Genomic DNA, 23,738 nt, shown 5'->3' on the forward strand with positions numbered 1-23,738 from the left:
ATGAATAGAAGATAGTAATCTAGCTTGTCTAAGGTCAGTAAACATCCTAACTGAAATAGTTAGAATATAGATAATAGTTAAGTATAGAAGAATCTCATTCTTATGAATATCAAGATAAGATCCACCTAGAATAGTGGGGATAACAGTTAATAAGATTTTAGGCATAATAAAAATCTAATCAAGGCAAAACATCCATCAATTAGATTTAAAGATTAATACATTACATATCTTTATTGAATTACTTTTAAGATAATTTAGTAAATGAAAAGAATCTCTCTATACTTTTAAATAACTATATCACATAAAGATAATTAATACTAATACCATTAACATTTGCTTGGTTTGGTTTGTTACCTAGATATCCAGGGTGCAAAAGCAGTATAGTTTTAAGACGACAAGAAACCTTAAAATCTACCTTTTATTTTGATTTCCCCTTTTCCTCCCTCGTCTTTTTAATAGACTACTACTAACAAGATAAATAATAAATAGATTATTTTATGTATATAAATTATTGTTATTCACAATTATACAAGAGATTCTTACCCAGAGTTTATCCTAGATTCACACAAACAAGAATAACATATGGGTTGATTGGGGATATTTAATACCTAAATAGATTTACTGCATCATAGAGGATTATTTCAATTTAAGATTTTTAATAGTTGAACTTCTACCAATCTTAATCACCTCAAATTTGTTTAGTTTTAGTCTTTCTTACAAACTATAAAAGTAAGGAGATGACAATGTAAACCAACCCCTTGATTAAGAGATTCTCCTTTATTATAATATTATGTTCACACATTTTGATTCAAAGCAATTTTTTAAAACAGTAGGTGCAATTGGAACATTAGGTGGTCTTACTTCAATATATCATTTAACTAAAATGAAATTAAAAAATGATTCAAGATTGAAAGAAAGAGAATTAATTCTTGAAGAACAAAAACATCTTTTAGAAAGAGATAAATTTGAGTTTGAAAAAGAAAAATGGAATAAACAATTTCAAGAATTATTAGATTCAAAATCTTCTTCAAATACTCAAACTATTTCATCCCAATCAAATAATTCCAATCCATCTTCAGAAAATATTACTGTTGATTCAATCTATGAATGGGATCTATTCAATACTACTGAGCTAAATCTAACTCAATTTGTTGGATTTGTAAAACCACTAATTGGTTCTATGGTATTATTTTCTTTATTGTTTTTGTTAATGGAATATACAATTCCCTGAATTCATCAACCACGTCTTTCTCCCCTACAATCCATACAACGAATCAGTTTACAAATACACTGAACTGACAGCACAGCAAATTTTCGAAATCGCCGCAACATACACCACACTATTCAATGGAAGAACGACCTCAAACTTCACGCAGTTCGCAAGCAGTAAGAAGGTTGCATATCTAAAAGCTAATGATACGAGAAAACGCCTAAGTGGTGGAGCACGCATACAGCATAAAGCTTTATATGTGATGAAACTAGCTGATAGAGGTACTGTATAACTGTATACCTGCTGTAATGGTGAAAAAGTCTAATACTGAATGTAAAGCATTTCTAGTACAAAATATCAGCAATTACCAGGATTGCTACATATCATTTATCCAGGGATTAAAGAAGGACAATTTTACAATCATTGGTTATGCGTACAAGTCACCAAATGACCTTACCAATGACGCTCTTGACACTTTATTAAACAAAATGATTCACTGCCTTCGGAGCCGCTCACTTGCAGATCAAGTCTACATCTCCCCAAAAAGCTGAGCCAACAGCGCAATGGGTCTCGAGATATATCAGAACTCGTGGAGCTAAGCCAGCTTCAACTTGATGATTGCGTTGGTACATACCACACAGAGTAAGTTTAAAGAAAAGCGAGGACTGTGATAAAATTCAACTCGGTACACATCCGATATAGCGATGCTCTCAGTTTTATCCAAAACAGAATCAGAAGTATGTCTCGTTGTATTTGACTATGCAGCCTTATCTACCAACCTAGACGACATCAAGCAGTTAATTAGGTAAGTTTTACCGCACATTATCTCACACTATTACACATACTAACATCTTGCATAGAGAATTGTTTTACCTACCATTAAATTCTATAATTTATTTTTTTATTGAAATTTATGTTAATCCTACACTTCTAAGGAATACTTGGACGTCAAGAAGCTTGCTATACTATTGAATATGATAAAAATTTTAAATGAGATTTAACTTTCAATTGTTATTCTAAAAATTAAATCTTCTTTTAATATATAATTATCTTATTTTTTTAGTTAGATATTGAAGGATTCTCTTATTCAAAAATTATAGTTCTCCAATACCTATCTATAATGTCTTTTTCTATAAAATCACATTCCTTAACCCAACTATTGTGTTCTTTATCATAGTTTCTCTATTTAACAAAAAATTGTCTGTTTTCTGTATTCCCTTTATGTTTTATAATATATTGAATTTCATAGGTCTTATCATTTTCTGATCTATTTCAATATTATTTTTACTATTTTTTGATAGATCTGGAAATTTGTTTATTATATTATCGCTCATTATTATATCATTATCATTATTAATTACAGAAACTAATCCATTCAATATATTATTTTGATGATTCTTTATATTATTCATGTTTTCCAATTTATATTTTGTTTTGTTTGTTAAGTCATTTAAATCTTCTGTATTCCTTCCAATGTTTAATCCAGTAAATATATAATCATAATCAGCATCCATCCATTTTTTATAATAATTTGTCTCTTTTATGTTTGCTAAAACAGTAAATTCTTTTATATTAGATAAAGCTATTGCTAATTTTAACTGTACATTATATAATTCATTATCAGTTATTCTGACTTTATGTAGAGCATTAAATCTTTTGAACCTTTCTCCAAAATTAGCAAAATATGATTCTATTGATGATCTAAATGAACCTAATTGTTTATTGTAGTTTAATTCATCTAACTCTATATTTACATTTTTATCTTTTTTAATAGGATAACAAAAGTTATTAATTGTAATAGATAATCCAGCATTATTATACTTTTCTATAACTTCATTTACCGTATTCTCATATAAACCATCAAAACATATACAATCTGTATCTTTATAAAATTTATTTAATGCAACATCTAAAAAAATATTGTCATAGTTATTCATTTTACATAGTAAAGAATTGGATACATCAACACATATATTATTACAATCTATTATGAATTGAGTATTCAGACCATTCGTTTTTAGTTTATAAGAATAAAGTTCCTTTTTGTTTAAAAATTATATCTTGATATGCTATTTTACTATGATGTCTATCCATAAATAATCTCACATGATCAAATAAATTTAGATTTTTCTTTTTAGAATATAATACCCTTAATATATTTGTTGAAAAACAATTTTAAATCATGTAATCCAACCATTTGATATAATAATTCTTTTTGTGTAATAAATATAGCTTGATAAATTCTATAAAAATTACTTTCTGGTATATAAATTGTCATTTTACTCATTGAAAGACCATTCAATAAAAACTCCAATAACAAAATATACTTCTCTAAATCATTATATGCACCAGGTATTTTGATATTATTACAAAAACTTGTCAAAAATATATATACTGCAATTGCTCCTAACTTATTATAAACATTAACTTTAACCTTATCTATGTTTGGAATGCTTTTGTATTTTTGTTCTGTAATATTTTATTGAACATGTTTTTCTATAATCTCTACTTAAAAGATATTTCCAATAATCATTGTATATTCTATTTAATTCATTATTAATATATAAATCCTTCTGATGTCATTTTTTTTCAATATTTAAAATTCAATTTTTATTATATAACAATATTTTTGGAATAAATTTTTATGCTGGAAAAAATGTATGTGATATCTTTAAAATTACATGTATTCTATAGTTATAAGAGAATTGTTTTACCTACTATTAAATTCTATAATTATTTTTTTTATTGAAATTTATATTAATCCTACACTTTTAAGGAATACTTGGACGTCAAGAAGCTTGCTATACTATTGAATATGGTAAAAATTTTAAATGATATTTAACATTCAATTGTTATTCTAAAAATTAAATCTTATTTTAATATATAATTATCTTATTTTTTTAGTTAGATATTGAAGGATTCTCATAGTAATAATGCCTGCGTTCACTACATCATTGTTGACAGGATTAGCAGTACAGGAAAATATGAAGTTTACTGCCGCTTCCCTGCACTCAGAAGATTATTTGGAGAACTTTGACTGTCGGCAAAGCTTCCCAAAACGATTAGTGTAGCTGGATTACATTGTGATGACAAATGTTTCTGCTTTACTTTCTGCTTTATCCCTTGACAACGTCTCCCTTCATGGACAGACGCATTTATAAAATTTAATCTTTGTTAATTATTTGTCTGCTCTGCACACTATACCAACAGATAGTATCGTAGTTTTAAATACTTGAAAGAGAAAGGAAAGAAGCAAGGGAATACGTTTTGTGACTTGTTTTTATTCCTTAATAGTCCTTTGCTGTATATGAGTATATATATCACTTGTTAAATGTTTTAGCTTGTGTTCTAGTTATAAGAGACAGGTACAATGCTTATTATAGACTTCTATCGATTTAACATGTAGACAATATTATTCAGGATTACCTAATATGGCCAGTGGATGTCAGGTGGATGTAAAATCAATGTTGAATGTCACTGACCAATTAAATTGATGCTGCTGTATGAAAATCCTCTCCATGTGTCTACCGTGCGCCTACCTTCTAAGAACTAGAACGTGGTTAGTTATGGAGGGTTAGTAAAGATGGTATATGTGGTTATTTATAGAAATCGTGAAGCACTCAAACATATTGTTGCCAGCCGCCAAACATGTTCATAAACTTTTGTAGCACCTCGTTTGACAGACTTAGGAATTGTGTTCAGCTTTTCCAACTTATATGGTGCCCGCCACCTAGAAATGTAAATTTTTGGACCAATTTTCAATGTTTTATTTCAACTTTTTTCACTTATACAACCTACTTTTTTGGCTTCATAGAACGATAGAGAAAGGCTCAAAAAATAATTCTATGAAACGTTTTTGTATCCATACGAGCAAAAAAAAATGAGAAATAAAGTGTTGAAGTTAGTGTCGATTTCAAAATTTAGCAGAGGATTTTGTCAGAATGTCCACCCTACTATACACTATAGTATATGACATTGAAACGGCGATTTCCATATTAAGAAGGTAGTGTAACATTAGTGGTAAGCATTTGTGCAATATATAGCTCAGCCTTCCAATCAACATTGACTGTAATGGTGCTAGGTAAATTATAAGTAGGATGACAGTTTTATTGTTCTTTCTTTTTCCAAAACATTCTATACAATGGGGAGACTCAACAAGTACCAGAAGAACCTTAAAATTGTGCAAGAGTCAAAGAACACAATTAAGTAAATTTCTTGTGCGTTCAAAGAGAACTGTCAGTTTCTAATAATTATGTAAGAAGAATCATGTGAGAGTAGTTTGTTTATTTAAGTCATCCTCTGAGAAAGGACTCACTGGATGAAAAGCAGAAAAAATATAAGTCCCACTAGCAAATTTTCGATGAATAAATATCACTTAACTAAAAATGGAAATTTATAAAGGCGGAACCTTAAATTTTTGAAATGTCCACTTGTTGTTTCTAGGTGGCGGGCACCATACATTCTCAAGTGCAGACCTATTTTTTTTTTTCTTTTTTTCTTTTTTACTTCATAGCTATAGTAATTTTTAGGGCTAAAGTGTTGGATAATAGTGAAAAAGGGCATCACAGTTGCTCTCTATTACAACAATTATCTAAGCATCTATAAGAATGAGAAACGAAACCTTTGAAATCACTCAACTTTAAGCTATTGGATGCCTCACTGATTCGCATCATCAAGGTCTTGCTTTCTAAGAATCTATTATGCTTAACTTTGCTCTTAACAACTGACCAAAATTGCTCAATGAGATTGGGTTCAGTTGAGTATGATGGAAGATAGACACATCGATATCCTCAAGACTCAATATATTTAGAGATGTCTTCGGCTTTATGAATAGGGGCGTTATTCAGGACCAAATAATGACCCTTGATCTGTTAATATTTGTCCATCTCATCCATTGTAGCTTTAAGGAAACTAAAGATAATGACCAGTTACAGTTCCTTTACTTATAGTTTCAGAGTGATCTGTACGGTTTCTTTTCTTGGACGGCACTTTTGGAAGTCTCAAGCTGCATTTAATCACGTTAGACGAAGAAATTACACCCAAGATAGTTGTTGTCTTTGCTCTTGTTTTTGGCACAGTCACGACAGAAGGTGAGCCTTCTATAGACCACGCCATGCTGTGCTTCATGTTAATATGAGAGGCAGATTCATCAAGAAAGACACAGTTTTTTATGAAGTCGAGGTCAGTCATGTCCCTCTTCTCTTGCATATCCAGTCGAGGCGCTCTTGGATCTTAGCCTTGCTGTTTCTATCTACAGGTTGAAACCTAGCCTTTTTTGATGTTAAGTTGCATCCATTCTTCACAAATCGATATAGCGTCGTTTTGGATACGTTAAATTCATCAAATATTGAAGTAGTCGCTCCATCAACTATTCTAGGACAATCGAAGGATTTTCATCAATGCACTCTAGAATAAATTTTTTATGTTCTTCATTAAGATTGCGTGGGCGACCACTGTTTGTGCGCTTCAGGGTCCTTTTCAAACAGCAACGCCCATCTTTGTGCCGAATGAATATGTATTCCTAGTTACTTTGCAGCAGCTGATGCACTTAAAACCTTCTCAAACATCAATTTGAAAAATATAACCTTATCCTGATCAGTGTATGCAGTGTATGTACGCTTAAGGGTCCTTTTTTTGATGCGAATATCAATGTCGGTTGGCTCTTCAACATGCAAAGCTGTAAGCCCGCTGTGATGCTCACTTGTCAAAGTGTGCAAATAATTACTATGAGAACTAATGGTCTGAAGAGCGTACACTTCCTCATCAACGACATAATCGATAAGCTTAGGACATCCATGCTCGTCAACGACATGACCCTGGCCATCTTCATAAAAAAACTGGTTGCGCAATTTCGAATAAAAAACTATATGTACGGAAAAGAGAAAAACGTAGGGCCTGAAAAGTTGACGTGTCTATACAGGTAAGCCTTTATGTACTACAACTTCTTAAATGGATACGACATCAGATTCGTCATCACACGCAAAGATTTCTGAGCAGACACGATTTCTTTTGTTGATGACCTGTGACTTTCGAACTGACGGGGTGCAACTTTGATTCTGGAAAAGAGTGTATTTACAGCACTAGAGTGTATTTACAGCACTAATTTGCAAATAGTGGATTCTGATGTGGTGCTATATATATAAATAGAAAGTTCTTTGTGAAACAGCACGTATCCAGGATCCCGGACGAAGCTGCTCCTTTCTCCCCTTCTTCCACGAACGTCGTGGCTGGTGAATGCACATATGAAAGCCATGTTTGAGCATGAAACCTAAACTTAAAAAAACAATATGATGTTATAAGTCTAAAGGAAAAGTTATTTTTAAATTCGCCTTCGCTTTTTCTTGGCTTGCTGAGCATTGGGTGATGATGATTGGGAAGCAGCATAAGGAACAGGGCCGATCGTTGGTTGCACAGCTTTTGTATCCAGGGTGGCGGTGGCAAAAGCAGCAGTAGCAGCAGCAGTAATAATAGATCGCTGATCTTTTAACCGAGACTTTTTCTGTTGCCGTTGTTGTTGCAAAGCCAAGGAGGAGGAGGATGCTGCTGATCTGTGGCGTTCCTGGAGTTTATTTCGAAAATCCTCCACAGTTTCAAATTCTGGTGCATAAGAAACCCGCAACACATTGGCAAAAAACGGCCTGTCGTCCATCGTGCGCTTAGCTTTACGAGCACTCATGACCGTTGCAAATTGAACCCAGACGACATCGTGGAACTCGTCTGAAGCAGCATGACTGTCGAGCATGCCGTGTTGCTGCACAGATCCAAACGATTGGCATTGAGCAGTGAGATTGTCGACTAGACCTAAGGCTGGAACGTTTTCGTAAACGAGGTAACGCGACTCTTGAGCAATGGAATAGACTTTGACGGCCCGCGGTGTTTTGGAATCACGATAGCCCGGTCTGTTCGTGGCCATTTTTCACCCTTTTAAGAGTGAGTTGTAGGGGAGGAGGAGGAGGACAGGTCTTGGCAACAAAGAGAGAGAAAGAGCTTCCATGGCGGAAAAAAAGAAAGTTGGAGGGTGACTGCGCCAAGTGTGTGAGAGTGTGCCCATCAAAAAAGTTGGATCCCGATACTTGAAATCATGCACATAAAAAACCCTCCTTCTTGTTCTTGTCTTTCCCTTTTTTCTCATTTTTTGACTACAACAAAAGCAAAGCAAAGCAAAGCAACAATGGTAACAAGAACAGCTCAATAACTACAAGGTAAAGTACGGTCACGTCGTTCGTTATGCACTGAAAACTGACGCATATTTTCATATGAATAAGGGGACACTGCTCGCGCCATACAGATTCTCGAACTGTTTACAGGTCAGTCCTCCTTTTTATGCAAGATCGAGTGTTGCTTTACGTGCTTGGTCTGATCTGGAAGGGCTGATCTGGGAGGAAATGAAAAGTTGCTAATTGAGCCAATGACCTGGTAATAGATCCAAGCAAACGCGATGTACAAATGCTCATTCCTCAAAGTGTTCTTGCCAATGCGCATGGACTCGTCTTTATTCGAATGTATCGAGGAGGGTTTATGGTATCGGCCAAGAAAGGCACGGGAATTATCATTGCACGGTAAGCAGGCGAAGGACACTATTGGATGTGGGGATACCTATTATTACAAGTGAGAGTGTCTAATTACGGGATGGTATTCTTTGGTTATTTTTTTCTCTATTGTCTTACAGGTTACCAGATGGAAGTAAGTGTAGAAAATGCTTACCGGGGTGGGGGAGGGGGAGGGTTGGTTGGCTGCTTGGGTTTTGGGGAAGGTTTGAAATGCAGCGGGTGACCGACCGACTGCCCAATACAATGTTCGATGGTCGTTATGATGTGTCTTAACCACTTTTGAGCAACGTCAAAAAGGTTGGTCCGCGCCTTCTGGAATTTCTATGGGAGCATTGGTACGTTCATTCGATAGCAGAGGAGTTTGTCTTGTGACGTATGATATACGAATTATCACCCTGTCGCTGGACATTGGCTAACTCTTTGAATGGGAACGCCACTAGGGATTTGGACACCAAGCAGGCGTTGAAGTGATAGACTCGATCATCGTCATGAACTATCGAGCTGCAGTCAAGTCATTTTTCGATGGCGGAGGTCAACTTCAGCTGGGCGCCAACGTGTCTGTGAGTGCAGGTCCTTTGGGTCGCGCTGCCAATGTGTCAGCAGCCGCATCAAGTGGCCAGTATATCTCTGCGACCTATGCTTATAGGTAAGAAAGGAAGGAAGGAAGGAAGGAAGGAAGGAAGAAAAGTAGTTATCATACCATGGTTGGGCGGGTGAATAAGCATAACAATGGGGACGCAGCTGCAGAAAGCTCACATGGTGCTCTCTTTAAATGTCATGTGTGTGTGTGTGGTGTCTACTGTAGTGCATCCAAAGGTTTATTTGCAGGTAAAAATAGAAACCAGCTTGTGCCTTTTCTTCATGTGTGTGTGTTGGGTGGGAGCTGAGCGGTGGTGGTAAATAAACAAATATTGACTAGTAGTGCCGTGTTTACAGGGTACTCGTTTGAAGGTTCCAAGATATCCGAACGCGTGAACACAAACGCGGCGTTTTACGGAAGAAGTATTGGTGCACGAGAGATTTTGACAGGTGGAGTGCCTCGACCTCCTCAAGCTCAGCGGTTGTACGATATTTTGGCATCGCTTGGCGCAGGTCCGCGACCCGGCATGCCCTTTGCTCCAAAGAAGGGTCCACCCTTGCCTGTACCACCATCACAGCAACAACAACAACAACAACAACAACAGCAACCTCCTTCATCGCCTTATCATTCCTCTTCACCTTACTCTCCACGATACAATAACATTCCCGGAGTTGGTAACGGAGCAGCAGCAGCAGCAGCAGCAACAGGTACAAACGACGCATGGCGACGTTCTAGCTTTCAAAAGCCACCAGAAGGACAACAACAACAGCAGCAGCAGCAGCATGTTTCCTTTGATGAACCGCCACCTCCATACGAACCTTCGAACAATCCAAACATGTATGCATCGACAGCGACCGGTGATGTGAAACAAGGCGCATCCACATCCCCGTCATCGTCAGGAGGTTACCAGCCAGAACCAGTAGCAGCAGCTGCAAGCGACAACAGTAGCAATGCAGCAGCAACAGCGCCTGGGTACACTGCGTCACCAGGTTACGAGCATTTTTACGCAAGCGATACCAAAAAGAATCCTTCTGGATTCGATCAACAGCAAGGAGAGTCCACGGTGGTGGTGGCAAAATACAACTCTAGTGGCGAACAGCCGGGCGATCTGACGTTTTCCGAGGGCGATTATATCATTGTGACTCAACGGAAAGGAGATCGTCAAGCGTGGTGGGAAGGCGAGATAGGGACCCGGAAAGGCATGTTTCCTGCCAATTATACCGAAGACGTTTCATCATGATTTTAAAGCAAAATAAACGGAGTGAGGGGAGTTGTCTGTGGGCGTGGACACAAGAAGATCAAGAAGAAGACAACGCTATCTGATGCATATATGTGTGTGCGTGCGTGCTGTTACATGTGTTGCGAAGAAGAAGAAGAAGAAGAAGAAGAAGAAGAAGGTAACGGAAGAAAGGACAAGTATCTATTTTGGGCTGCTGTGCAATAGCCACATATGTTATTAACGCCGTAGCCAATATAAACACTTGATTGCAATGTGCTGCTGTTGCTGTTGTTTGGGCGTGTGGGCCACACATCTTTTTATTGTTTTGCACCCGAGTTGCTTTTCGTGTCACTTTTTCTTTCGGGGGAGGAAGGTGGTTGGGTAGTGGGTGGAAAGAGCAAAGCGTGTAGGTAGGTAGGTGGTACACACGTGAGGCTGCCACAGCAAGTTTTCTATATCATTTGTCAGCTGATCGAATCGTGATCCGAATATAAAATGGCACCTACTACGCATTTTCATTTCCTGTTCTCCTTTTCTTCTTTTTTCACACATCATCTCTCTCAAGTACTTTGTAGCCAGTACTTCTTCCATCTACTGCATTACTACTACTACTATTACTACCTCAACCGTATCTGATAATAACCTAATAATGACTGACGCCACCAAGCCTACAACTGAACAACCCGCCGCTGCCCCTCCCGCTGAGGAATCCAAGGTCACCACCACCACCACGGCTGAGGAAACTCCCAAGGAGGCCACCGCTCCTGCTACTGCTGCTGCAGATGACAAGCCTGACGGAGAAGCCAGTCCTGAAGAAGCATCTGCATCTGCTGATAAGCCTGCCGCCGTCGAAGAGGCCGCTGCTTCTGCTTCCAAAGAAGAAAAGCCTGTGCCTACTGTTTCTCGATCCAACACCTCGAAGCGTCTGTCGATGGTCTGGAACAAGGCCAAGAAACAATTTTCGGATAAGAAGGATCATCCTTCCAAAGAAAAGGATGAAGCAGTAGAGCAGCCATCTTCGCCTGTTGCTGCTGCTGCTGTCACTGAAGAGCCTGCAAAGACCGATGCTGAAGCTACACCTGCCACTGCTGCTGAAGCTGAACAACCCGCTGCTGCTGCTGCTGCTGAAGGTGAGGCAGCAAAGACAGAAGATCAACCTGTCAAGCCTGAATAAAAAAGACGATCACGCTTCTTGAACATCAATGGCCTCTTTAACCGCAGCAAGGTAATCCAAGCGCCATCATTTTTTTTCTTCTGAGTGGTGATGAGGTGGTGATAGAAGGGGCGGAGTTTCTATTTTCCATGTCATCATCCAGTTCGGCATAGCCTGTGCTACCCAAATCTTCTTTTTGGATGGCCGCTTTTTTGTTCGACGATCCATGAGCTAACTCTAAATGGGTTATTCTAGAGTCCCGAGCCTCATCGAGTGCTGCTCCTGCCGCTGAGCCTGAAGGTACCGTATCACACTAGTTTCTCGTCCCGTAACCCTACTCTTAAAGCGTTTTATTACCCTTTCTTGTTGGTTGGTTTTTTTTTACTTTCATGCATGATTCTCATTATCCTAATGCTCTTTAAAATATAGCTGCCGCTGAAGAAGCACCCAAGAAGAAGGAAGAAGCAGCACCTGCCAAGGAAGAGCCTGCCGCTGCCGCTGCTACTACTGCTACTGCTGCTGCTGCTGGCGAATCTTCGGAAGCACCCAAAGAAGCTACTCCGAAGGAACACAAGGATAATGTCATTGACCAACTCAAGCGTCACTCGACCATTGTGAACAAGTTCTTCAGCCACAAGAAGGATGATAAGACGCCTAGCAGTGGTTCGGAAGAAGCTGCTGCTACCCCTGCTCCGGCTGCTGCCAGCGAGACTACTCCTGCTCCTGCTGCCGAGACTGCTGCTGAAGCTACCACCGGAGAGGCTGCCCCTGCCCCTGCCACAGGTACGTACAAAGAAACAAGACAATCTTTCGGGTTATGGGTTGTGGGACCATGTGTGTGTAATCGATGATAACAGGCATTTGCATGTGAACATGTGTAACTCACTTATTGTCATGCTCAGAATCCAAGCCAGACGAAGAAACGAAGACATCTACTGGCCCGACTACAACCAACTTGAGCCGTCGTTTGACCAAGCTCCTTCGCTTGCCTACCAAGAAAGACAAGAAGGAAAAGTCTCCTGCTGCCGCTGCTACTACCGAGCAAGAGAAGCCTGCTGAAGAAGAAGCTGCTGCTCCTGCCGAGACTGCTGCGGAGGCACCCAAGGAAGAGACCAAGAAGGAAGAAGAGCCAGTAGCATCATCGCCTCCTGCTGCTGCACCCACAGCCACAGCACCTGCCGTTCAAGCGACGGCCTAAACACCAATTTGTACGCGAATCAACAAGAAAACAAACATTGCAACCACTAAAAACAACAACGACGGCAATGAACAAAACAACACACTCTAATTTTTGCTCACTTACTAATATCTTCTCTATAATTCACTTACTACCTCTACCTAACCACTTCTTATCCTTCTATCTCTTCTTTCTGCTTAATTCTCCCTTTAAAATATCTATATCATATATTACAGCCCATCGTCAACAACCCTACTTACTATATAATATACTCTCTATTTTCTTACCTATTACTTCCTTTTACAAGGTCGACTCTGTTACACCAAGTAATACAGTATTGAATTCGCCTTTTTGCTATATATTCTGTGCAACTACTGTATGTGTTTGTCTCTAATCTTCTTTTGGCGTTGTGTATATTCACTAGAACGCCGCCACCAACGCATTATATTAAAAACGCTTGTCTAACCTAACCTTTTCTTTTTGGGTCGCATTTTATGGTCCAATCAATGGATTGTTGGGCCAGGCTCTCTCCATCAACCCCCAAGATATACGCGTCTTTCAAGACTACGTTACTCTGCATTGCTGCTGGAATCAGAGAGAGAGAGAGAATGACATGCCAACAAGCATCATGTAGCACTCTGACTAGTCTCCTGCTCCTCCTTGATAACCTTTCTTCGTCTCCCCCCCCCTTCACCGGCCGGAAACAGAAAAAGAAGTTCCTTTTGAAAATTGTCACATCATGCCAGAGAAAGGAACGTGATCTATTCTACAAAAATAAAGAATTGACCATTGTTTGTTTTGTTTTGGCGATCAGCCGGATGGGCCAATGGTTTCGGAGATACGGATATGATGATGGCTCCCTCGAGCCATTGGCTGACACTTTAGGCTAGTTCTTCTAAACATAAAGTATGAGGAATGAGTAGGCATCAAACGGAGATCCGCAATGGACCAAAAAGCAACTAACCTGATGATGATTCAAATGGACTATCGATCGGGACCGAATTTCTCCTCGCCGCTTCCTTCCTTCGCTTTGGCTCGGACTCCTTCTATATATATAACAGCATCGTACTACATACGACTATCGGATCACAAAGGTGTGACATCTGAGTTCCATGTCCTGTCATACATACTCAAGCCGCAGGCAGAACAACGACGCGCGCACATTCACAAAAAAGAAACGGACAGAAGAAAAAAAAAAGATCAGGCCACTCTGCAAATATAATACATCATTGTAGTAGTGAGGCTGGCAGTTGTTCTTTCCCCCACTCTACGTGTCATTGTCACAATCGTAAAGGAACGAAGAAAAGATTTGATATTGTCAGAACAGAAAGGCCTAATGCAGTGCATTAGTGTGTCTTGTTGGGGTGCACAACGAATAATAGCAAACAAAGAAAAACGTGCTTAGCTAAAGATACAAAATGAGCTGACGTCCTTCCTTCTTTCATAAATGATGCTCTTTCGTTCCAATGGCCATTCACTTAATCTACTCTAGCAGCCAATATGATTTATGTCGAACAAAGCTAAAAACAATAATCAAGAACTCCAATCCATGTCACAACAGTGATATTACCCAAAATCTTCGATTAGAGGTAGTGGTCACGGTGGAGCTGAACCGAGATGATCAGACGCAATGATGGACGAGGTAGCCCCGACGCCGTTTTGCTAATGGCGTTCATCATTTTGTTTGGAAGGTGAAAATAACCGCTTAAACTGGGCTAAAGAAATATAGGTTCACTATAACATTTCGCTAATCCTGCGTATACTTCGCGTGCATTATCAACATTCACGCAGGCCGCGCCATAAGAAAAAAAGGATGTAAACAAACTATACACAATACGTACATACACCGTATACTATGTAGTGTTCTCTAAACGTAACGACAGCATTTGCTTCCGTTATACCCCCCACCCGCGGGTTGGGACAGGTGGGTCTGGGCGTATTGAAAGAAGGACGGAATCAAGTCTGTCGGGTCGGGGGCACGCAAAAAAGCTCTGTGTTTTGCCTTGTCAAATATTCCACAAGCTCCGATCATTCCAGATCCCTTATGATACGCGAGTTTTACCTGCACCCTCGTTCTTACTGCTATATTTCTTTATGTGTTAGTGTAAAAGAATCTTGCTTACGGGTGAGTAGATCACACACACGCGCAGAATGTGCGAATGAAGGGGTGACAGGAAGCTATTCATAATTGGTTACTGCTGAAATTACCAGTTTTCCCCTTCATTGTGATAATCCATGCTTCTAAATAATATCATGTGTCTTTGTCGTAAAAGTAGAAACATATTACTACAAGTAGGTATTGCAACATCATCGACCTTTTTCCGCGTTTTCTACTTGTCGCGCCTACCTTTGTGACCGAGAAGATCCCGTTTGAATTCATGCAGTTCGATAAGCAATAGAGTTTCTATCCATCCCATTCCACATATACGTTTGCTGATTACACTATACTTACGTTATGCTAATACTAGTTTCACGAATACCTGCTGCTGCCAGATAGCATATTCTACATTAACATATGCAATTTGGCGTAAAACATGCGTTAATTATTGAATGCAGCAACAGCAACGGCCTTTTTCTTTCTCCTCTTTCTTACTGTCGCTCTCTCTCTCTCTGTCTCTTGGACGCATATACATGTTGACTGTAGTATGTGCATACGAACAGAAGCATGCCAATGCAAAAAATCAAGGTCGGATTTACATTAGTAAAGCAATGTATGAATAACTAACTCTATACAAAACAATACAGTTGTACCTGTTACATTTGTCCGCAGCTGCAGAGAAGACGATGATGGTTCCCATGACAAATAACATAAGCGCCACACTTCGATCTATCATCACTAGGCAACAAAAGCACATCAATTGGCTACTTTGGGTAGTTTTAGTGATTTTCCTTTTCCCCCCCATCACATACAGTACGCTTTATCTCTATAGAACATGTAACATTTTACATCATTATCATAGTCGTCTTGTTGCTGCACTATGTACGATCTTGGTAGGAGTGTGCACTTGATGTTCGGCTATCTGCTGCACGGTTAGATCAGAAATCAAAGCCAGTGTTGTAATGTTAACTGGAGCAGTGTGGTCGCTTAAAGGAGCGTAAGCATTGTTAGTCCAAAAAGACAACATGTAGCAACAGTAATGGGGCCAGAAGAAGCATTGAAAATGCTGTCTATTGTTACTACCATTATCTAGCTTAGCAGTCTAAGGAGCCTTATTCGAAGAAAGTATGCCTTATATTAAGTGGCTATATTTGATACGTTACAAAAATAGGCAAACGACAATCCATCTAGATAAGACGATTGTTGAGACATGTGGCCAGTAAAAACTGTGCGGAACAAGTTATCCTATGATACACACCAATACAAGTGAACATATGTATCTCCTATTGCTGCTAGTAATCAGGAAGATATATGCTATTATGAGATAAATCAATGGTACACGATATATATTCTTTTTTATTGTTGCTTTTTATATATAAGACACATAAGGTATGGTGGTGGTGGTGGTGATGCTGACCAGCATTATATGAAATTATAAGAGGTCGGATATCCAGGACAATGTGGATGAAGGGTCTGCCTTTCCTTCGCCATCATCATCAGCCTTATTTTCACTGCCGCCTTTTGTGTCTTTCTTCAAGTCTTCATAATGCTGACCAACCCAATAATCCAGTGCATCAAAAAATTCTTCGTCACTTTCTCCATCTTGCGCTGGTGCTGTAAAGGTGTTGTTTGCCGGTGAAGACGATGGCGGTGTCGGTTTTGCGTGCTGATCATTCGACCTCTCCGAAGACAAGCCACGGTTTTTCACCGTATTTCTTGTTTCAGGTGTAGGTCGAATGATGTTCTGCACCATTTGGAGATGGCGGCCGGCCTTACGAGTTTGCGGATGCGCCCTGATTTGCTGTTCTTCCTGTGGTGCTTGTGGTGGCTGCAACGGTTGAGCACCTGGTGCTGATAGTGGTGGTACCACTGCACTTGTACTAGCATAAGCTTGTTGTGAAGCTGGCGCTTTTTTTCGTAATCGTGGATCCCTCGTATGCGATTCCACCTGTTGATGCGCTGTCGCCGTGTCCGAGTAACTGGTTTTTCTAGCCTTTGCCAACCTACCATCCTCATCCACTCTGTCTTGTTGCTGGTTGACCGACGAGGATGCAATCTGAGGAGCTACAAAGGGTCGAACAGTTTTGGCACTCGCCAAAGAAGAGGAGTAAGACATGAATGACAAAGGAGAAACAGTGTTGTCGGCTTGCATAGATGCAAGTGCCCGTTGGCGCAGAACTGTTTCCAAGCTTTGTCCAGAGTCAGCAGCTTGGTTCTGAGCGGTTAGTGCTTGCTGCTGTTGTTGCTGTTGTTGCTGTTGTTGCTGTTGTTGCTGTTGTTGCGGTTGCTGCTGAGTTGCTTGAGTGCTGCTTGTTGAGCTCCAAGTTAGGTGCTGTAAAAATGCTTGGGCTTGCTGCGTGGTAGATTTATTGGTAAGAGTGCTATCGACTTGTGCTGAAGGCTGTGGTTTGGGTTTCCTGTTAAAGATGAAGGTAAAATAAATGAAGGAAACGAATAAAAAATGAGTGAGTACTTTTTGTATCGTTTGCTTTTCTTACTCTATGGCTTTCCGCGCCTCCGCCGCCATTGCACACGCCAGGTCGTTTTCGGGAAGGCCACAGCGTGAAGGAACTTTTTTCTATGAAATAAATGAGAATTGGATCAAACTCAGAGAAGAACATTGATTATAAAGTTTCAGTGTTATGTAGTCTTTGCACTTACAAAATAGACACCCGCTCTTTCCCCGACTAGCCTTCGTAATTCACTTCGCAACGACACGATCTCTCTTGTGAGGGACGTGTCAATGTTGTTCTGGATCGCTAATTTGATTCAAACATGATATTTGTATTGGTAACAAGCCCTTTTCTCTCTCTCTTTCTCTCCCATTCCTTCTAGGATTACCGTTGATCAACTCTGCGCTTGTTGTTTTGATTAGAATGGTCTTTGTCTTCGGGGTCGACTTCAATGCTTCGTGAGCAGCCTACAACGGTTGAAATTAATAAAAAATTCATGTCAGCATGATATATTTCACAGTTTAAAAAATCAAATCTCCATACCAGGAATTCTGCATAAAAATTCGACTTGTTTGGACCTTTAAAGGAATGTGCTCTGTTTTCGTAGTTGCCTTTTTCCCACACCAAGGCAAAAGCGCCGCTGAAAACCATTATTTTCGGACGACGGTGCATACGTGCCGACACACCGGTCCAAACAACAAGATCAGTTGGCGGATCGGGTGGTCCGTTGAGATACTACATTCCATTGATAGATGACGGTTGGTTATACAAGTTAAGAAAAGTAAAAGAAAATTATGCGACAAATGCAAAGGCAAAATGATAAAGCCATAGACTAACCGATTGCATATGCTGCATTTTCTTTCCTGGTTGCTAAAGGATTTGTTTGTATGTTAGAAAGGAAAATGTTTTTTTCTCTAGGTCTAAACAAGACTTGTGAACAAGGCTTATTAAGCGTGTGTGATGTGCATGTATACCTGTGCGCTGTTAGGCTGTGTAGTTTCATTTGCTGCTGCTGCTGTTGTTGTTTTTGTTGCTGCTGCTGCTGCTGCTATTGTTGTTATTTTTAATGGCATTACTGTACCACGCTCGATGAGCGTTTTTGGTGCTTTTCGAGTCGCCAAAGGAATAAGATTCGTGCCAGTCATACCTATACACATGATTCATCAGTGATTTGTGTTTTCCATTGTTATTAATTTGATGATTGCTTTTATAAAAACAAAAGGAAGAAAACATACCTCGCGTTGGAGCAGGTTGGGGAGCAGTGGTGATGGTCGTGTTAGCGGTAGCCATAGGCGCAGTAGCAACAGCAGCAACAGCAGCAGCAGCATTAGATGTGAATGGAATCGATGTCGGCATAAGTGAAGAGCTGGTCGAAGCAAGACGAGGCTCCCGACGATCTTTATACGAATCATCACGTCTCGGTTCTCGACGTCTTCCATAATAGTCATCCAGGCTTGATTCTCGACGTCCGTCATAACGGTCACCACCACGGCTTGCTTCTCGACGTCTTTCATAGTAGTCATCACGGCTCGATTCTCGACGCCCACCATAATGATCACCGCGGATCGGTTCGCGAAGCTCATCACTGTAATAATAATGAAGGTCAGGACTACTTGACTCACCACGATAATAATCTTCACGTCTCCAGTCAAGTTCTCGAGGACGTGGGACGTAACTGAGCCCCGACGAGAGGCTGCCACCATGGCGGTCCGGCGAACGTGAATGGGAAGCTGCTGATCTTAGACGAGAGTGGTCTTTGTTTGTTTGCTGTTGACCAGACAGAGACGGTTGTGCCACGGGCAATTCCCCACTTTCTAACTGGTAAATACGGTTTTCCATTTTATCAAGTCAATGAAGTAAGAAGTAGAAGAGGATTGTGAGTTAGCCACAAAAAAAAATGGGCCCAAGCTGACTTTCAACCTTCACGCTGCTGCGCAAGAGCTGCTGTTGGTTATTTTAAACCATGACAAACCTGTCGTCAGCCAATTAGCAGTGCAGCAACAAATTTAATACGCTGAAATGTAGCAAAGAGTAACTGTGAAAAGAGAGTTTTTGGGATGATTTATTACGTGAGAAAAGTTTTAGGGTATTGCCAGGCTTAAACATGAGTAGGGTCTTCACAGGTTCCATAATTCGCACCGTTATATCGTCGGCAATACAAGCCGTCAGAGCAAACCAAGTTCTGGGAGCATACTACAGCAATATTCATATATTAACGCGCGTTATATATACGCTATTTATCATCCATAAGTATGGACAAGTAGGTAATATCAAGTTGGAAATAGCTTACGCTCGTGAATGGATCGGAAACGGGGAAGATCAGCTGCCTGTGCGGTACTGCCCAGCATCATTGTGGCTGCCGCCATTAAAAGTACAGTAGACTTGAACATGTGCTGTATTAATAAAGAAACTTGAATGGGAAAGAAATGAAGATGTCTTTTTTCCCCAGTTATCTAGTCACACACACACACATATATATATATATATATACTTGTGCCATATAGTTTCTCTTTCTCTTTATTATTAAATATGAATCTGCGTCTATTAGTCTAAGTTTCAACACAATCCATTACTGCGTTTATTGCCATTCTTCCCTTTCTATGCTCTAATCGTACTAGTCAAATGTCCAATTGGTAATAAAGTGAACCGTGGTGCCTGGGTCGCAATCGCAGGCACATTTTGTTGCTGTTGCTGCTGACTTGCCGCTTTCCGGGATCTAAACCAAATAGTTAGTCGGAATCGAGATAACTTCCAGATCTTTTGTTGTTTATGCGTTTCTTTCCCCCACCCCACTTTCCCTCCTGTTAGCTATTATATTTACCTTTCGAATGCCTCTCTGTTCGGACGTGTCAAAACACCAAGCAATAAGGTTTGTTTAAGACAGAATCTTTCCACGTTTGGTAGGAAATGAGGTTCGAAAGATGCCCAGTTGATTGGATCAATAAAATCCTTGGTTTTCTCCATAAGATTGCGTAGTCTGTCGGTCATGACACCGTCTTGGAAAATCAGGTTTAAGAAGTGGATGTCAAAGATTAGCTGGATTGCACCCTTTTCAGTAATGTCGGTTTGCTGTGTGCTGTTGTAAAAGTCGGATAGACATTTAATCGCTGCTTTTGCAAGCTCTTGTCGCAATGCTTGCATGATGGACTATATATCCCCGCATTAGAACGTTCTTTGCCTTGTTTATATATCTAGAGGGTCTTTTTACACGTCATCTTATTGGCTCACCTTGTCTAATAAGATACTATTTACATGTCGTAACTCGACGCAGACCTGATACACAGCAAGTTCTACGACATTGGTAGCCTGAATGGGTAGTCGGGTATCACCATCAGCGATATCTACGAAATTGAGTCAATAAATTAGAAATCATATACAATATATGCTTTCTTAGTAATATTTCCCCTAGTCCCTTTTAGATCTTAGGTATCCTTACCAGCCCAAACGAGTGCAGCAGAACATTCATCGTTCCATTTTGTTCTTGCCAATCCTGCTGACAAACTTTTGCTAAACTCTTTAGCCACCGTTGAAATCCAGTTCTCATGTGAATTATGAAAAATGTCAAGCAAGCTGTCTTGTAGTTTCTTATATTTCGGATCTATCCGAAAATTAATAATGGTAGCAGTAATAAATGTTTGTAGTCATTCATAGGATGGAGAAAGGAACAATTATAGTATACGAATTCGATATCTACCTCTATTTACGCCGCTTTTCAGTTCTAGTGTTGCCGATTTGGTTAACGCCAATGCTCGGGGTAACTCCTTGGATGAAATTGCAATGGTTCTTGCTAATAGACCCACGAAAATACTCATTCTGTTTGCTACAGAGAAAAGCGAAACAGATGATTAAACACTGATTCTTGATGTTATGATTTGATGTTATGATTCATAATTGAAATCATAGCTTATAAGGAAGACAAAGTGCTTACCAGCTTTTTCATCCGTCCAGCCCTTCAGATCAATCAATAATTCTTTCAGCCCAGATGTATATGCAGTAATTGAATTAAAGCATGCATCCTGAAAGTAGCTTCTGATCATGCTGGTATCTCTACCGGAAAAGATAGATTCTTGAACATCAATATCCCCTGTATACAACCGAAGATACCATGATAATCATCAAATGCTTACGTTTTGGAATAAAATTGGTCTTTTTCGGTGTTTTGTTCATGATGCTCCAAGTCCGTTCTCATCGTTTGGAGTATGTCGTCGAAAGCTTGTTGAAATTCTTGTATCAATGAGCTACGACCTTGCGATGCGTCGTTGAGTGCCTTTTTAAACTTTTCAATAGCCTTTGTTGCGGATGAATGGGGTAATGGAATTGAGGTGCTATCAAGTGATTGGCTTGACAAAGCATCTATGAGGTTCGAGAAAAGAAAACGTCATGTTGGCTTTTCTGTAACGAAATATTATACAGGACAGAAAACAGAAGAAGCAACCTTGGAATTGCCGCGTTTCTTTTTTTACCTCTAAACTCAATTCTTTTCCAGATAACTTGACGTGGTTGATCAGATAACGTTTTGGCGTTTATGTCAATCAGTTCTCTTGCCCGTGCATTAATGCATCTCGAAACAAAGATTCCCAAACAGAATACTGTTGCTCAAGTAACCCTTGACATGTCTCGGACCATGACGCTGACCGTCGCTCCAAGAACATCCCACTTCGACGATGTGAGGCGGTAGTATCCGTATCCAAAAAGTCCCATAGACGTGACCGGACATCGACGAGCACTGCATGGCTATCAATCTGTTGCAGCAGCAGTTGCAAATGCGTTTGTAACTGTTCTTCAATACTCTGTAGCCATGACTGAGCGAATTGCTGCACGTCGCGTTGTAACAAGAGCTCACCAGCTTCAAGGCTGGGCGTATAGTTTTGGACGCTCTCTGGTGAATAGCGCATCAACAAGTGCACGTTGGTACTAGGTGAGAAAACACGCGTAATGGCTGCTGTACTTTTGGACATAAAGTTCATTTCGAGTTCTTGGACGTAGTTGGTGACAAGTTGGTTTTTAGTGAATATTTCGTACACATAGGTAAGCGTACGATGAATGATCTGGATCACTTCTTTGAGCTGGTATGCCAATCTCAACTGCTGCTGCTGCTGCTGCTGTTGTTATTGCTGCTTCTTGGTAACAATGTCGGTAATGGCAGTGGTGCGGCTATCCAACAAGTGTTCGATCGTCTCAAAGTACGTTTGACTATCAAGCAGCATCAGACATACGAGGGTTTCTGCAACGTTTTCAGACGTTTGATCGGGATTGCGTAAATACGAGAGAGATTTTTGTATAATTTGTGGTCGGAAGAAGCTTACAGCATCCCATTGTCGCTGTACAACTGGAAATGCTGCCTAGTATATAGAACGGATGGGTGGATCGTTTGTTTATGGTTAGTCTCTTCTACTCTTATCCTTACCATCTTCATCTTTCCTTACCTGGATATTGACATCGTCCGCTTTTACATCCAGATACTCATACACCATCCTTGCAAGCTCATAAAGCCTTGCACCATGAAGATACTTGTGATTCTCCAGTGCATGCCATATCTAGTCACAAAAACCTCATTAACGACTGTACATAAATTACCCAGTGATATATATTTTGTGCAAAAGAACAATGAATCTGGATTCGAGTACTTACTTGTTCAGGTACATCGGCTAGTGATTTGATTAACGATGCAAGTGCATAGACATATCGTCGCTTTTGATCTAGAGGAAAGGAAAGCGTTGGTTCTTGCTCCATTGTTAATATGATCGGTTATTAGTCGTTCTTACCATGTCCTTCTTCGTTATGATCAGCTTTAGCTTCTGCAGCCTTTTTTCGTATGAGCGAAACATCGCAAGCTGCCTCCATACGGTCAAGTTTATTTTGTACTGCGTGCGCGTTTTTGCTCATGGCAATGATGGCGTCTGCTGCTGAAATAAGGTCCAGGTACTGCTCTCTATAAATGCGACAACCCATCATGAGTTTCCTCATAACAGAAACATTTGAAAGAGAAAAGCAAAGTTGAGGAAGGCTTACCCAACCATCGAGCGAAGTTTCTGTTTTTGTGTTTCGATGCTCGATCTACGATTACCTTATGCATCAGCATCAGCATCAGCACGAGGTCGAGAATGACATGCCCTATGGCCCTTACAATGAAGGTATGTTACCTTGTACGCTTTTCTATACCGCGTACTTCAGACACGCTCACATTAACAAGAAGCGAATCGGGATCATCGTCTTCGAATTCAGCGTTGTCGAGTGGTGGAGAAGCCATTATTTCAAATTTACAATAGGCAAGTGCGGATAAAAGAAGAGGTAGTTA

At 39.9% G+C, this 23,738-nt stretch overlaps 7 protein-coding genes across 7 annotated transcripts; 2 read left to right on the forward strand and 5 right to left on the reverse strand.

The window, feature by feature from the left end:
• Positions 1–2,436: 2,436 nt before the first annotated feature.
• Positions 2,437–3,147, reverse strand: BDB00DRAFT_764739 (uncharacterized protein; the record flags this gene model as incomplete). Its single annotated transcript, XM_053119476.1, has 1 exon — positions 2,437–3,147. One exon carries the CDS (start codon positions 3,145–3,147, stop codon positions 2,437–2,439), a length of 711 nt encoding a protein of 236 aa, XP_052979029.1.
• Positions 3,148–7,529: 4,382 nt separating this feature from the next.
• Positions 7,530–8,123, reverse strand: BDB00DRAFT_788421 (uncharacterized protein; the record flags this gene model as incomplete). The annotated part of the gene is made up of 1 exon (XM_053120801.1): positions 7,530–8,123. The coding sequence occupies one exon, from the start codon at positions 8,121–8,123 to the stop codon at positions 7,530–7,532; it is 594 nt and encodes a 197-aa protein (XP_052979030.1).
• Positions 8,124–8,656: 533 nt separating this feature from the next.
• Positions 8,657–10,580, forward strand: BDB00DRAFT_764829 (uncharacterized protein; the record flags this gene model as incomplete). Its single annotated transcript, XM_053119478.1, has 6 exons — positions 8,657–8,769; positions 8,880–8,893; positions 9,058–9,095; positions 9,201–9,372; positions 9,649–9,888; positions 10,213–10,580. 6 exons carry the CDS (start codon positions 8,657–8,659, stop codon positions 10,578–10,580), a joined length of 945 nt encoding a protein of 314 aa, XP_052979031.1.
• Positions 10,581–12,141: 1,561 nt separating this feature from the next.
• BDB00DRAFT_826298 (uncharacterized protein) lies at positions 12,142–13,932 on the forward strand. Its single transcript, XM_053123713.1, is given in 5 exon segments — positions 12,142–12,499; positions 13,126–13,265; positions 13,413–13,519; positions 13,536–13,784; positions 13,854–13,932. 4 exon segments carry the CDS (start codon positions 12,355–12,357, stop codon positions 13,777–13,779), a joined length of 636 nt encoding a protein of 211 aa, XP_052979032.1. The 5' UTR covers positions 12,142–12,354; the 3' UTR covers positions 13,780–13,784; positions 13,854–13,932.
• A 2,387-nt stretch (positions 13,933–16,319) lies between these two features.
• BDB00DRAFT_826322 (uncharacterized protein) lies at positions 16,320–17,514 on the reverse strand (the record flags this gene model as incomplete). The annotated part of the gene is made up of 2 exons (XM_053123714.1): positions 16,320–17,340; positions 17,509–17,514. The coding sequence occupies 2 exons, from the start codon at positions 17,512–17,514 to the stop codon at positions 16,420–16,422; spliced, it is 927 nt and encodes a 308-aa protein (XP_052979033.1). The 3' UTR covers positions 16,320–16,419.
• An 814-nt stretch (positions 17,515–18,328) lies between these two features.
• Positions 18,329–19,314, reverse strand: BDB00DRAFT_415820 (uncharacterized protein). The gene has a single exon (XM_053117298.1). The coding sequence runs from the start codon at positions 19,277–19,279 to the stop codon at positions 18,440–18,442; it is 840 nt and encodes a 279-aa protein (XP_052979034.1). The 5' UTR covers positions 19,280–19,314; the 3' UTR covers positions 18,329–18,439.
• A 724-nt stretch (positions 19,315–20,038) lies between these two features.
• BDB00DRAFT_872991 (uncharacterized protein) lies at positions 20,039–23,690 on the reverse strand (the record flags this gene model as incomplete). The annotated part of the gene is made up of 15 exons (XM_053127028.1): positions 20,039–20,156; positions 20,262–20,587; positions 20,693–20,781; positions 20,877–21,038; positions 21,135–21,260; positions 21,369–21,487; positions 21,568–21,793; positions 21,904–22,001; positions 22,076–22,542; positions 22,657–22,782; positions 22,867–22,977; positions 23,072–23,139; positions 23,206–23,372; positions 23,453–23,497; positions 23,584–23,690. The coding sequence occupies 15 exons, from the start codon at positions 23,688–23,690 to the stop codon at positions 20,039–20,041; spliced, it is 2,355 nt and encodes a 784-aa protein (XP_052979035.1).
• Positions 23,691–23,738: the final 48 nt, after the last annotated feature.

The sequence above is a fragment of the Zychaea mexicana genome (assembly GCF_025766255.1).
Source record: "Zychaea mexicana strain RSA 1403 chromosome Unknown BDB00scaffold_43, whole genome shotgun sequence".
NCBI classification, from domain to species: domain Eukaryota; kingdom Fungi; phylum Mucoromycota; class Mucoromycetes; order Mucorales; family Lichtheimiaceae; genus Zychaea; species Zychaea mexicana.

Bases quoted from the DNA above. Each gene is read 5' to 3' on its own strand.
- BDB00DRAFT_415820 (XM_053117298.1), bottom strand. From the start codon at position 19,279: ATGGAAAACCGTATTTACCAGTTAGAAAGTGGGGAATTGCCCGTGGCA.
- BDB00DRAFT_826298 (XM_053123713.1), top strand. From the start codon at position 12,355: ATGATAAGACGCCTAGCAGTGGTTCGGAAGAAGCTGCTGCTACCCCTG. The intron at 12,500-13,125 runs GTACAAAGAAAC...CATATATTACAG, and splicing joins CCTGCCCCTGCCACAGGTAC to CCCATCGTCAACAACCCTAC. The intron at 13,266-13,412 runs GTATGTGTTTGT...TTGTTGGGCCAG, and splicing joins ATATATTCTGTGCAACTACT to GCTCTCTCCATCAACCCCCA.